Source organism: Pongo pygmaeus, chromosome 20 (assembly GCF_028885625.2).
Source record: "Pongo pygmaeus isolate AG05252 chromosome 20, NHGRI_mPonPyg2-v2.0_pri, whole genome shotgun sequence".
Taxonomy (NCBI): domain Eukaryota; kingdom Metazoa; phylum Chordata; class Mammalia; order Primates; family Hominidae; genus Pongo; species Pongo pygmaeus.
Window position 1 is genome coordinate 62,898,769 of NC_072393.2, and position 14,400 is coordinate 62,913,168.

Below are 14,400 nucleotides of genomic sequence, written 5' to 3' on the forward strand. Positions count from 1 at the left end.
CCGCCTCCTGGGTTCACACCATTCTCCTGCCTCAGCCTCCTGAGTAGCTGGGACTACAGGTGCCTGCCACCATGCCCAGGTAATTTTTTGTATTTTTAGTAGAGATGGGGTTTCACCGTGTTAGCCAGGATGGTCTCTATCTCCTGACCTCGTGATCTACCCACCTCGGACTCCCGAAGTACTGGGATTACAGGCATGAGCCACTGCGCCTGGCCTTAAGATGTTTTTCATAAGCAATCATGTCACCTGCTAATAGACAGTTTATTCATTTCTGGTCTTTATGCTGTTCTTTTTTTTCTCATCTTATTGCAATTGCTGTGTGACTGCCAGGACAGTGTTGAATGAAAGTGATAAATGTAGGCACCCTTGTTTTGCTTTCAACCTTAGGAGGAAAGACTTACTGGGGAGGAAGTGGCAACTCTGAGTCAGGATGTAGACTTCTTAGCACATGCATTTGCACACATTGCTCAAATCCCCAGGTTTCCCTATACCCGCTATGCTCCCTTTAAAACAATGCTTTCTTTCGACAGTATCTTTCCCCCAAATCAATAAGGGGTCAAATTTCAGTAGTCCCAAACTGGGGAAGTTCTGGGACTGCTGTGGTAAGAAATGGATTCAGACACCAAAGGAGCTGTAGAACCTGGCTAACATGTACAAGCAAGAACCAGAAGAGTATACCTGGGAGGAGATCCTGAGACTGCTGCACTATTGGGTAAAATACAAAGTTGAATAGGGGAGAGTTTTTTGCTATGGGGTCACTGTATGACAGGATTAACACTGGCAAGGGAAAAAGATGCTTCTAATGGATGCTGGGACAGTTTTTGAAGCTTGGAAAAAGCATTGGTTCTCATTAAATAAAATGAAGATAGCAGAACTGCCATGACAAATGAGGACGGGATCAAAAGAAGTGGATATACAAGAAGGGAGAACAAGAGTCATGGAAATGGCCGACAGTGGCTGTCCCCTAGGCAAGAGCTGGCTGCAAGAGGTGCTGTTAAGGAACTGGGCTCTAGTTGCAATGGGAATGACAGAATCTCAGAATAATGGCAGCCAGGTGATAGCTCTTAGCATCAAAAGCAAGGAGGGCCATAATTACCATATGGGTAGAAGGCTTAGAATAGAATCTGGGGAGACTGATCTTCAGAAATCTATGGTTCTGGGTCATAGCACATGAGTTTGCCAATGGCAAGTCATCTGCTTCCAGTAAGAGTAAACTTACTGAGACAAGGTGTTGCTCTGTTGCCCAGGCTGGAGTACATGGCATGATCACAGCTCAACTGCAACTTGAACTCCTGGGCTCAAATAATCCTCTCACCTCAGCCTCCCAAGTAGTTGGGACTACAGGCACATGCCATCACACCTGGCTAACTTTTCTGTTTCTTTGTAGAGATAGGGTCTCCCTTTGTTGCCCAGGCTGGTCTAGAATTCATGGTATCAAGTGATCCTCCTGCCTCAGCCTCTGAGTGTTGGAATTACAGGCAGGAGTCATAGTGCCTGGCCCAAACTTAACTAAAACACCAGAGAAGGCAAGGTGCATTGGCTCACACCTGTAATCCCAAGACTTTGTGAGGCCAAAGTGGGAGAATCGCTTGAGCCCAGGAGTTTGAGACCATCCTGGGCAACATAAGAAAACCCTGTATCTACAAAATAATTTTTTAAAAATTAGCCTAGCGTGGTGGCACATGCCTGTGGTCCCAGCTGTTCAGGAAGCTGCGGTAGGAGGACTGCTTGAATGGGAGGTTGAGGCTTCAGTGAGCCATGGCTGTGCCACTGCACTCCAGTTTGAGATGCCATCTCAAAAAACAAAACAAAAAAACCAGACAGTAAATATAGGTGTTGTGGCCATATAGTCTCTGTGGCAACGACTCAGCTCTGCTGTCGTGAAGCCAAAGCAGTTGTAGACCATAAATGCAATGTGTCACTCAGACTTTATAAAGCAGGCAGCAGGCTGGATTTGGCTTTTATACCCTGCACTAGGCAAAATGGGATATTATGTAAAGATAAAGGTATAATTCATAAATAGAAGGTTAGTAGTATGTCCCTGTAAGTCGAACAATATAAATTAAAAAGCACAAATGTCTGGAAACTCAAGGTGTTGGCAAAATTTTTTTAGGAAATTCTGATCCAGCATACCAAATTATATAAAAACATGGAGATTTTTACCATTGCAGTCTAGTGGCTTAATGGATTTATTTAGAAACTTGTATCCAAAAATGCAGAATACCTATTTTTTCAATGTTCATGGTATACAGAAATCAATCTTGTATTTAACCACACACAGACAAAAATAAGTCAAATTGGGCGGCACAGTGGCTCATGCCTGTAATCCCAGCACTTACAGGAAGTGCTGGGAGGCCGAGGCAGGTGGATCACAAGGTCAGGAAATCCAGACCATCCTGGCCAACATGGTGAAACCTCATCTCTACTAAAAATACAAAAATTAGCTGGGCATGGTAGCACGCACCTGTAGTCCCAGCTACTGGGGAGACTGGGGCAGGAGAATTGCTTGAACCCGGGAGGCAGAGGTTGTGCCACTGCACTGCAGCCTGGTGATAGAGCGAGACTCCATCTCCAAAAAAAAAAGTAAAATTCAAAAAAGTAGATAACTTCAGGCCACATTTACCAACCATAGTAAAATTAAATTAGATATTATATCATTTAGGATGCTTTTGGCTGTGAATTTACAAAATATCCAAGTAAAAGTAACTGAGCAATCAAGGTTTATTTTTCTTACATAACAAGGCATCAAAAAGGCAGTTACAGAATTGGCCTAGTAGCTGAGTCTTCTCAGGCTCTGGGTCAGCTTCTCTGAGGTCCACTTTTTTCTCTTCTTGGTTCCAAGATAGCTGCAGCAGCTTTAGGCATCATGTTCTCATATAAGAATGTTTAAAAGCAGGAAGTGAGAGAGGAGGAAATCTTCATGATAAACCTGTCTCTTCTGAATGAGGAAAATCTTTCCCAGAAGCCCCGACAGATTCCACTGAGCAACACTGGGAGATACTGGCCATGCTGTGCTGCACAGGAGACTGGAAAATTAGCATCTGATATCCTCAGAGTCTAAGGCAAGACACAGATGCTGCCAATAACAAGGGGAATTGGGTATGGCTGCTGGGTTGGCAACCAATGATTGTCTGTGCCAGTCACATAAAACAATGTAACAATGTGGAAATTAAGAAATATTCTCCTAAATTTAGATTACTTCTGGATCAGAAAGAAACAAAAACCGAGATTAGTGTAAGATGGTCTCTTTATTTCATCATTTTCTGTTACTTTCTTCTTTCGCTGCCTGGATGTTTGGTAGTCTTGAACAGCATGTTTAGTGCATATGAGTTTATCTTTCAGAATTTCATGTATATGCATGCATTCAAAGGCTATAAAAATTCCTCCAGTGTAGCTTTGGCTTTCCCCTTACCCTCACATCTCTTTGGCCACATTTCACATCTCTTGGCATGTTAAACTCTCAATTCATTCTTTTCATTACCATTTATAGTAATTGCATGATTTCTTTGTTAAGCAAATGATAATTTGGCTGTTTTTTTAACTTGTAAGAAAACTAAAACTTTTTGCTCTTGATAAAATTACTACACTGTGGTTAGAAAATGTGATTCTGGAATGTGTTAGAAATAAAATTTCTTCCAAGCTTTCCCTGCTTCTTTGACAATTATGATCTGAACAATTTACATCCATAAAATTTTCTTTGATATGAATTTTCAGACTTAGGATAAAGGATGACCTCTGAATGATGGCATTGTCGCTGGCATTACATTCTTCAAGTCTTTCTCCAGGAGGGAGAAGTAAGTCGTGATTAGCCTAGGCTAATGGACTTTCCCCATTACTTCCATTCATATGGTTGCTTGCCAACATAAATTCTCTGATGATTAGTAAGGGGTAACTGCTGATGGAAGGCTTTTCTACTTTTATTATATTCACATGTGTTTCTCTATTACGCATTCTTTGAGGTTGAACGGTAGGTGAATCATGACTCAAGGTCCTGTCACATTCCTTATATTCATAGGGCTTTTTCTCAGTGTGAATAACCTGATGATGAATCAATTGTGAGCAATGACTAAAAGCCTTCCCACATTCCTTACATTCATATGGCTTTTCACCTGTATGAATTCTGTAATGTACAGTAAGATGTGAGACCCGTTTGAAGGCCCTACCACATACCTTACATTGGTAGGGTTTCTCTCCAGTGTGAATTCTCTGATGTTGCTTGAGTTGTGAGCTCACTCTAAAGGCCTTTCCACATACTTTACACTCATAGGGTTTCTCACCGGTATGAATTCTCTGATGTCGTATAAGTGTTGAGCCTTGATTAAAAGCCTTCCCGCATTCCTTACATTCATAGAGTTTCTTGCCAGTATGAATAGTCTGATGTTGAATCAACTGAGAACGATGACTAAAGGTTTTCCCACATTCCTTGCATGCATAGGGTTTTTCACCAGTATGAATTCTATAATGTACTTTAAGATGTGAGATCCGATTGAAGGCCTTGCCACATTCCTTACACTGATAGGGTTTCTCACCTGTGTGAGTTCGCTGATGTTCAATCAACTGTGAGCTTCGACTAAAGGCCTTCTCACAGTCTTTACATTCATATGGTTTCTCACCAGTATGAACTCTCTGATGTTGTATAAAATTTGAACCAGAATTGAAGGCCTTTCCACACTCCTTACATTCATAGGGTTTATTACCAGAATGAATATTCTCATGTTGAATTAGTCGTGAGCCATATTTAAAGGCCTTCCCACATTCCTTACATTTATAGGGTTTCTCATTAGTATGAATTCCTTGATGATTAATAAGGAGTTCCTTTTGCCACAAGTCTTTTCTACATTTATTATACCCAAAAGGTTTTTCTCTAGTATGAATTTTCTGATAAAAAGTAAGGGATGCATGCTGGTCAAAAGTGGGCATTTCTTCATGTCTGATGATCATTTGATGAAAATGTCTGTCTGGATTTCCCTGTTGTCTGTCAAACTGGTTTCTGCATTCCCAATCATCTTGGAAACTTGAACACTCAAGACCATAACTTGTAAGGCTTTCCATTATCTCCCATTGGGGTGATTCGACTTCATGAACATGCTGCTTTGGAGATAATTCCTTGGTATCATATCTGGACTCCAATACTGAGGAAGAATGAAAAAAGCGAATATGTCTGGTTTCTTTTTTTTTTCCAGATAAAGGAACTAAAATAAGAACTGGAGGGTTTAGACTCAATGCCTATTAACTCTTGAATGTAGCTAAGCAATTAGAAAATGGACAAGTAGAACAGTGAAAGGAAACTAACATAAATGAGATGAGGGAATAGAGGTTATAAAAGTGATTCTAAAATGTTAGTGTGGTGCTGGGCATGGTGGTTCATGCCTGTAATCCCAGTGCTTTGGGAAGCCAAGAAGGGAGAATCACTTGAGGCCAGGAGTTTGAGACCAGCTTGGGCAACATAGCAAGACCCCATGTCTACAAAATAATTTTTAAAAATTAGCCAGCTGCAGTGGCACATGCCTGTAGTCCCAGCTGAGAAAAGAAGACTGCTTAAGCCCAGGAGTTAGAGGCTGTAGTGAGCTATGATCATGCGAATGCACTCCAACCCGGGTGACAGAGGGAGACTTTTTAAAAAAATAAAAAAGAGTTGGTGTGGGTCAGAATCACTATTGAACTATATTTTTTAAGACAGTAAATGTTTCTGTGAGACTCTAGAAAAGACAAATATAGAGTGACAGAAACCAAAGCAAATCATTGGTTTGACGGACTGTGCAGGAAGGAGCACAAGGGAACTTTTTGGGTTGATGGAAATGTTCGCTATCTTGATTGAGGTGATGGTTATGTGGGTGTATAAATTTGTCAACACTCATTAATACTACATTTTAAAAATGCATTTTATTGACCATAAATTATGTCCCCAAAAGAGTGAATTTTAAAAAGATGATGGGGATTTCAAGATGAAAAGAGTTCTGGAGATGGACGGTGATGATGTTTGCACAACAGTGTGAATGTACTTAATACTACTGAACTGTACGCTTGAAAATGGTTAGCATGGTAAATCTTGTATTTTACCGCAGTTTTAAAAACTAAAAATAAAAGTGATGGAGGAAGTGTGTGGTTGGGTCTGCAACCTGCCCCAGTGCCTGGAGGACATGCAGGAGAATGAGCCAGAGGAATATGCTGGTACAGTGGCAGCTATTCTCATGTGTCTGCTAGAAGTTAGAATGACATGGCTACTGTCTTCCTCTGTGAAGCTTTTTATATCTGAAGTTTAGCTGAACACCATGGTGTTTTTTATATCTGAAGTTTAGTTGAACACCATGGCTGAAGCCCATTATCAACTGAGTGACATTTCTTAAATTTCTTAAATGTCATTCATTTACCTGAACCTTTTCATTTCTTAAAGGTGACCTTGGAAAAAGAAGGGCTTTTCTCCTTGTTTAGAGGATTAGGCCAGTTGATTGAGGGTGGGTCCTTCTAGAGCAACATACTTTGCTGATTATTCAAACTGCATGAAAAAGTTGAATGGTATAATGGACTGTGATTCTACCTGGTACATGATTTCAGCTACAGTGGCAGGTTTTACTGTACTTATAGCAACCAACCCCAGTTGACTTAAAGAGACTCAGATATAGCTTGACTACAGGTGGGCACCACCATGCTCAGCTAATTTTTGTGTTTTTTTGTAAAGATGGGGTTTCGCCGTATTGCCCAGGCTGGTCTCAAACTCCTGGGCTCAAGCAATCCGCCTGCCTTGGCCTCCCAAAGTGCTGGGATTACAGACGTGAGCCACCATGACCAGCCTCAAAGTACTTTTTGCTGAGAATTTGATTCTCTCCTAATTTGCTGAATCGTACATCATAGAAAGATTCAAGCTGATGTGCTAACAAGGATATCATTTTTAAATGTTGCCATTAAATTCAAATGCACCTTTTCATACTTTAAATTGATATATGTATATAACCTTTAAACATATTCATGATAATTCTGTTGAGACTTCTGGCTAAGGATGTTGCTATACTGGTATATAAAATGTGCACAATTAAACTCCAGTGTGATACTACTCATTTCAGTATATATGAGTGGTATATTTTGTGCAGTATCTTTATCTTAATATGGCTCTTTGTGAATGCACTTTATAGCATTTATTCAGGGTGAAAGAGCAGGAGGGAATTCTATGTTAAGTATTTTTATAAAAACATTGGTCATTTATTAAACAGAACCAGTATTCCTAACATTTGTCTGGGTTTTAGATATGCTGTTTTGCAGATCTATTCACTGTAGTGATCCCAACATTATTGAAAATTACCAAGCTTTTTCTGCTCTCACCAGTGAAAAATTGTACCTTCTTAAATTCTGTCAGCATGTCACATTTATTGTAATCAACAGTAACTGGATGTTTCTGAGGTGTTTTGACTGGACTCAAAAGTATTACAATCAGTTTGGACACAAAAACACAATCTGCATTTTAGTTTAAGTATGACACTGATGACTAAAAAAAAAACTACACAAACGTTCTATATAAAGTTTGCCTCTAAAGTATTTTTCTTTCTTTTTTTTTTTTTTTTTTGGGAGATGGGGTCTCATTCTGTTGCCCACGCTGGAGTGCAGAGGCACAATCATATTATACTACAACCTCAAACTCCTAGGCTCAGGTGATTCTCCTCTATCAGCCTTCTGAGTAGCTGGGACTACAGGCATGAGTTACTGCGCCTGGCTGCAGAGGGATTTTAATATGTAAAAGTATTAACACAATGTATTAACTTTGTGCCCACTCAAATCTCTTTTCTATCACATCCTTATGTTCTTCGACAGATTGACTTTTATGCTTCTCCTTTTAGAAACATAAAATTGTTTTATTCTTAGTTTCAAAAAACATTTGAATGTATACCCTTGCTTATGCGAAGATTTATGACCTACTAGTCATAGCTAAATAGTCAACATTGTAAGAGTTGATGCTTTTTGGTTCATGTGAGGTTTGGTATTCTTGCATTTATGTACATGGATGTCAATTGTGTGGACATGTTCTGTATTTATGTTAACTAGTTTTTACTGAATTGTTGAAACTAAAAAAGTTAAAAACGTGCTTATAAAAAAAGAGGGGGGGATTATGTCCAAAGAACCCAGGAGCCAGTTTGAAAGGGTGTCACTGGGCAAGTTTGGAAAAATATGAATGTTGTGATAAATAATGATAATAGGTAATAATCTGTTACAGGATAAAATAAGATTTATTTTATTCTGACCTGGAAATGAGAAAAAAAATGCCATCTATGATTAATCCATATGATATAAATGAAGAAACAAATGGTGAAAGGGAGAAAGCTCTTCTTTACAGGAGTATGTGATCTGATAAATAAAGAAGAATAAAGTTTTTTTAAAAATCACTATTTTGTAACTATTAATCATATCTGATCCAAGAGAAAACTATCAATGACTTCTGAAACTAGCAGGTGAATAATTTGTGAGAAGCACAATATTTATATCCTCTCCAGGTGGACCATAAAATCATGGCTTGGCTCTATTTCTACACTGCTTTCCTTCTGCCCACAGTGCAGAACCCAAACTTCTTAACGTGGTTGCCTTTCCTAGTGTATCTTTTTTCTTTTTGAGACACAGTCTTTCTCTGTTGCCCCAGCTGGAGTGCAGTGGTTCGATCTTGGCTCACTGCAATCTCCACCCTCCGTGTTCAAGCGATTCTCCTGCTTCAGCCTCCCAAGTAGCTGGGATTATAGGAATGTGCCACCACACCCGGCTAATTTTTGTGATTTTAGTAGGGACGAGGTTTCACCACGTTGGTCAGGCTGGTCAAGTGATTTGGCTGCCTCAGGCTTCCAAAGTGCTGGGATTATAAGCATGAGCCACCATGCCCGGCCCCTAGTGTATCTCTTTGTGTTCCTCCCTTTGCTCACTGACCTCAGCCACAAGGGCCATCCATTATCTCAGAGGTACCAAGGGCTCCCTGCTCAGGTCCTTCACACTCATTGGCTACAACTGGTATTCCCCAGCTACATCACACCTTTCATGTCTCAGCTGAAATGCCTTATCCTTGAAGAGGCCATTGGCCCTACCATGCACCCTGACTGAACCTGTTCTTTTTCTTTCACATATTAGCTCATGTCCATGTGTGTATGATTTCATGTCTATTTTCCCACTGCAGTGTAAGTTCCATGAAAGCAAGGATAATGTCCGCCTGCCTCATCAATGTATGCTGTGGCATATTCCATGGTGCATAATAAAAGCTTAATAAGTACTTGTTAACTGACTCCAGATTCAAACAAACCAATACAAATTCCTTTAGAAAAATGGTCAAAGGACAAGATCATGTCCTTTGGAGGGACATGGATGGAGCTGGAAGCCATTATCCTAAGCAAACTAACACAGGAACAGAAAACCAAATACGGCATGTTCTCACTTGTAAGTGGGAGCTAAATGATGAGGACACATGGACACACAGAGCGGGACAACACACACGGGCCTCTCAGAGCATGGAGGTTGGGAGGAGGGAGAGAATCAGGAACAGTAACTAATGAGTACTAGGCTTAATACCTGGGTGATGAAATAATCTGTACAACAAACCCCCATGACACAAGTTTACCTATTTAACAAACCTGCACTTGCACTCCTGAACTTAAGTTAAAAAAAATTTTAAAAATTAAAATTAAAACAAATAAAAAAAGAAAAATGGTCAAAAGATACAGACATCTTTCCAAAGACAAAATACTTTCCTTAGGAACCACCATATTTGTACTCAGTCTAGCCCTATAATCCAGGTTGAATTTTTAAGTGTTTCAGGAGGAAGGAGCAGCCACCTTTGTCGAATGCTGCTGATGAGCTGAGGAAAACAACACGTAAGACATAAGCTTTGAATGTAGCAACCTGCAGGGAAGATTTTCTAAGACAAAGGGCCACTTCCAGCTGACCTGATACCTGCAGTGGCTGCTCCCTTCCCACTGATACCTCACTCACCTGGACACAGGCCTCCAGACACCACCCTCTCCACCATCCAAGGCTCTTTGCCTTGCTCTAGGAAGGAGATCACATCAGGTTTGGAAACGGCAAGACCTGGAGATGAGAAGAAACATGCCACCTGGTTATGGTGTGGGGGCCCCAGAATTCAGATCCAGGACCTGGTCATCAAGCAGGAGAGGCAGTTGCAGGAAGTGCCAGAGGAAGATGGGACAGTTGCCTGAGGGTAGGGAAGATGCAGCTTCAGCTGACAGCGCTGCCCTTTAACCCCTCAAAAATGACCAACCAGTCATAAGACTGAAAAGCATCCAAAAACTGACCAGGAAGGAACATGCCCAAGGATAACCTCCAAACTAACAGACAAGATCACCTTACCCAGTGAGACCAGGTTGCTGTAGGTCTCCAACATCACGTCTCTGTACAAATCCCTCTGAGCAGGTGCCAACCACTGCCATTCTTCTTGGGAGAAGACTATGGCCACATCCCTGAACAATTCTGACCCCTGGAATGACAGGCATGTATGACATATCTGTATTTCAATGGTTCACAGTGGGATGAAAGGAGGTTGGGCAGGTCTTCGCGGGAGGGGGGGTTGTTTTGTTGAACAAGAAGGGTGGGACTGAATGGGAAAGGTGACAGAACAAATGGGGATGAGTAAAACAGAATGATCAAATGTTCTCAAACACTCCTTTTAACTGCAAATCAATGCTCTGTGTACAGATTTGGGATGAAAATTAAAATCAAGCTAAACGGAGTTTTCCTTATTGTAAGAAACAGTGTAATAAAGCACACTGCCCACTCTGTACTTGGCATACAATAAATTCTCAAGGTGAGACCTATCATTTCTATCTTTTGGAATAACAATAACAACAAAAAATATTTCTGATGGATTTTCCCCAAATATTTTATTTTTTAAAATTATGGAAACATGTTTTCTATCTTAGATACAGGATTTTCATGTAAGTCAAGAATTTCTTGGAGATGAAAGTTCATCATTATGTTGGAACATAACACAAGCATTTTTCTTCATGGGAAAAACCATGGAGATCACTTTTATTGAGTGTACAATTTTCTATCAAGTGAAACGAATGACTCAAACATCCTCTTATTTTGGATCCCGAGATTGGATCAGATCTCTAAGGCTTTTCCAAGCCCTGACCACTAACCCACCTAGCTGATCATCTCACTTGCTGCATCACTCACCATCCTCAGCTCTGTACTTTTCTTCCTCTTAAGCTAAAGAAACTAATGGAGGATGTCCCAGATTCAAATGCTCTGTTCAACGTCAAACTAGACTTTAATTCTGTACTTTTCTTCCTCTTAAGCTAAAGAAACTAATGGAGGATGTCCCAGATTCAAATGCTCTGTTCAACGTCAAACTAGACTTTAATTCTGGCATCAAATTTTTGATGGATTCCCAGCCAAATTTCAATTACATATCCAATCATTAATCATTCCCAAAGCAGGACACTGTACCACGCACTGAAACTGACACCAACCAACACCACCTCCCCTGCTTTTTCTATATGTGATTGCTCCTAAGCATTCATCTCCATCTCTTCAAACTTCAGTTCTTACAAAGGATGCTCTCATTTCATACAGGGAAATGAGTTTCTCCTCCTAGAAGACGAAAACCATCAGGAGATGCAGAATGCTATAGAGAATAAACCTGTGGGCATTTGTCAGAGAGGAGAGGACAATGGGAGAGGGGACTCCTGCCTGGTCCTTTTATTCCCTAAAATGGGAAAGTCTGAGAACCAAATTCCTGGATGGAACCCAGGTGGAAAGTTTCAAGATAAGGAAAGCAAATATTTATGGGATTTAAAAACTCACGAGGGACATGACTTTTAGAATTTCAAGGGCTGATAGGTCCTCCTCCTGGTTCCTCTCTTGGGGAAGGGCAGAGTCCTGCGATGGTAGAGCTGGGGGAGGAAAGAGCAAACATGAGAGGCTAGGCTTGCCTCACAGCTCCTAGAATGCCAAAGTTACAAGTCCCCACCTGCTTGCCCTCTGCCCACCAAGAAAATGAGGCGGGGGAGGCAAAGGGATCCTCACCCAACCCCAGGAAACCAGCTTTAGCTGCTGCAAGGCGAAGGGGAACCAGTGGTCATTTCCCTCCCATTTCCCCTAAACATCCAGTGATTCTGTTTTGTTGCAGATGCAAGTCTGAGACAGGGATGCTGAGGGCTGTTCTAGTGACTGAGACCCACATGTTACCTCAAGGACAAGGAGGGCTTCCCTCAAGCCAGGGAGCATAGAAGTCCTGCATAATTTACATAGCCCCAGCCTAGAATAAAGCCTTTCCAGGACTAGGCCATTTAACTCTCTCCTGCAGGAAATATAAAACCTTTGAAAGTCTACCTGGCTCTTTTCCCAACCGCCAAATTTACAAAAAGCTCTACAGCCCAAACTGAGGCTTTGTGGATGCCACTTCATGGAGCACGCCTTGCATCAACAAACGGAATAGAGTTGGAAGGAACAGTAAGAGACAAATTACAAGCAGCACGCCCAGTGCTCCATTATCAGCACATAAATGTGTCCTTCCATAGAGACACAGCAGTGCACAAAGCTGCATGTCCAATAATGTTTGCTAAATAAGAGAACTGAAAATTAGTACATAAGTAGGCAAGTCCACAAGTAGCCAAGAGGTTGAATCATTTTTGGCACAGCCATATAATGGGATGCCAAGTGACTATCAAAAATGACTATCAAAAACTGACAAGCAAAGATATTAACTACTGAATCCTTTGAGAACATTCAGCAAAAAGAAGTCAAACTCACTAACACACAGGCTAAAAACAAAACAAAACAAAAAAATTGGAAGAAAAAACACCCAAGTATTCGCAGTGTTGTCATTTAACCAGTTCTTGAGCTCACTGTTAAGAAATATTTTGTAAAGGAGTATATAAAGTGCCTACTGCATTACAAACATTTGGTTCTAAGTAACGTGTAAGTGAAGTAATTATGAATGTTGCTTAACATGATGTAATAGGCAGCTTTTCCTTATTATGATCACTTTTATAAGCATTATTTGTATTAACTGCACGATATCCTATTTACAAAGGATGGCCTGTGATCCACTCAAGTGTTTCCCCATTGCTGGACACAGAATTTGAACATATAAAATGTTCCCAAGTATAAGTTTTTCTAAACTAGCGGTTCTAAATCTTCTGGGGTCTTGCAACTCTCTGAGAACCTCATGAAACAAGATTTCCTCTCAGATTAAAAAAAAAAAAAAAAAGCACGCATAACAGTGAATGCAAAACATCCGCAATTTCTGGGGGTCGGAGACCCCTGCGCACCCACCTAAGGGGTCCATGCACCTGGGCTATGAGGCTGGAAGCAGAAAGGGGGCGCCGGCAAGCGCGCGTCGCGAGGGCCGGCGGGAAATGTAGTCTCACGCCGGTAAAGCCACAGAGCGACGATGGGGCGAGACGTCTGCGTTCTTCTCAGGCCTGAGACCCAACCGGCCGCGGCACCAGCTCCTGCTGGACCCCAGAGCGGCTGGAAAGCTCCGGAGCCCCTCACCTGTCGCCTCCTCGGGTCCAAGTGCCACCGCGGCCGCGCCCCCGGCAGCCCAGGGCGCGCTTCCCCCACGGTACCGGTGGATTCGTCGTGCGCAGCCGGAAGATGGCGCAGACGCACAAAGCACAGCGATGCTGCGCCATGATAGGGCCGGCGCCGCAGTGCCTTCTGGGAAACATAGTCTCTAGGCGTAAAGGCAGCAGCCCGGCCTTGAAGCCGGATCTCGCGATGTTTCGGGGTGAGCCGGCGCAGGCGTGCCTGCGCAGTGCGCGGAGGGGCGTTGTGAGTGTGTTCGAGTCCCTGGGTTGCTTTCTGGGGGTCTGTGGTGCTGGGTGTGCTATCTGCGTCTGATTCTCTAGCGAGAGATTGTGGGCGAGTTACCGAGTGGGCAAGGGGCTGTCACTGTGTGTGCGTGATTGTGACGGTGTGTGGTGGTCGCTTCTGACTCCGCGTGGGTCGTTGAATGTGTGACTGGGACCGTTTAGCGGTGGATACACAACTGTGTGCGGCTGTGGAAGATTCCCTCATCGGTTAAGTTCCCATTTCCGTGGAAAAAGTTTTACCAGAAGGTTTCGAAGGAACTTTAAAGTTTGGAAGCGTAAGAGTTTATCTGGTAACTAATTTTAAACATTACATCTATGGTGAATTAAATGTGGGTTATGAAGGAGAACGCAAAATAAAAACGTTATAAAGACGTAAAGGAGTTTTATGGGGCGGCATCTCTTGGCCAAATATCAGACCGCCACAGGTAGTTGTTAATTCTCTCTTGTTTTTAGGCAGCTTTGGTGTCATCAAGTGTGAAAAGCCCTGGACTTTACACATCTAGTATGATCGGGAGTCTGAGTACCAGATGCTGGTCAGGACCTGTTATGCTGGGTCTCAGAATGCGGAAACCCTCCTTGTCCGAGGTGGAACAGTTTG

The 14,400-nt window shown here is 42.0% G+C and overlaps 1 protein-coding gene across 2 annotated transcripts; it reads right to left on the reverse strand.

The window, feature by feature from the left end:
- Nucleotides 1-2,703: 2,703 nt before the first annotated feature.
- On the reverse strand, nucleotides 2,704-13,853 carry LOC129019399 (zinc finger protein 582). Of its 2 annotated transcripts, none has more exons than XM_054461855.2 (5): nucleotides 13,261-13,853; nucleotides 11,788-11,876; nucleotides 10,330-10,456; nucleotides 9,955-10,050; nucleotides 2,704-5,132 (listed from the first exon to the last, which is right to left on the reverse strand). In XM_054461855.2, the coding sequence occupies exons 1-5, from the start codon at nucleotides 13,271-13,273 to the stop codon at nucleotides 3,811-3,813; spliced, it is 1,647 nt and encodes a 548-aa protein (XP_054317830.1). In that variant the 5' UTR covers nucleotides 13,274-13,853; the 3' UTR covers nucleotides 2,704-3,810. The 2 variants fall into 2 exon arrangements, with proteins under 2 accessions (XP_054317830.1, XP_054317832.1); XM_054461857.2 differs by having other exon boundaries at nucleotides 13,483-13,626.
- Between the last annotated feature and the right edge of the window lie 547 nt (nucleotides 13,854-14,400).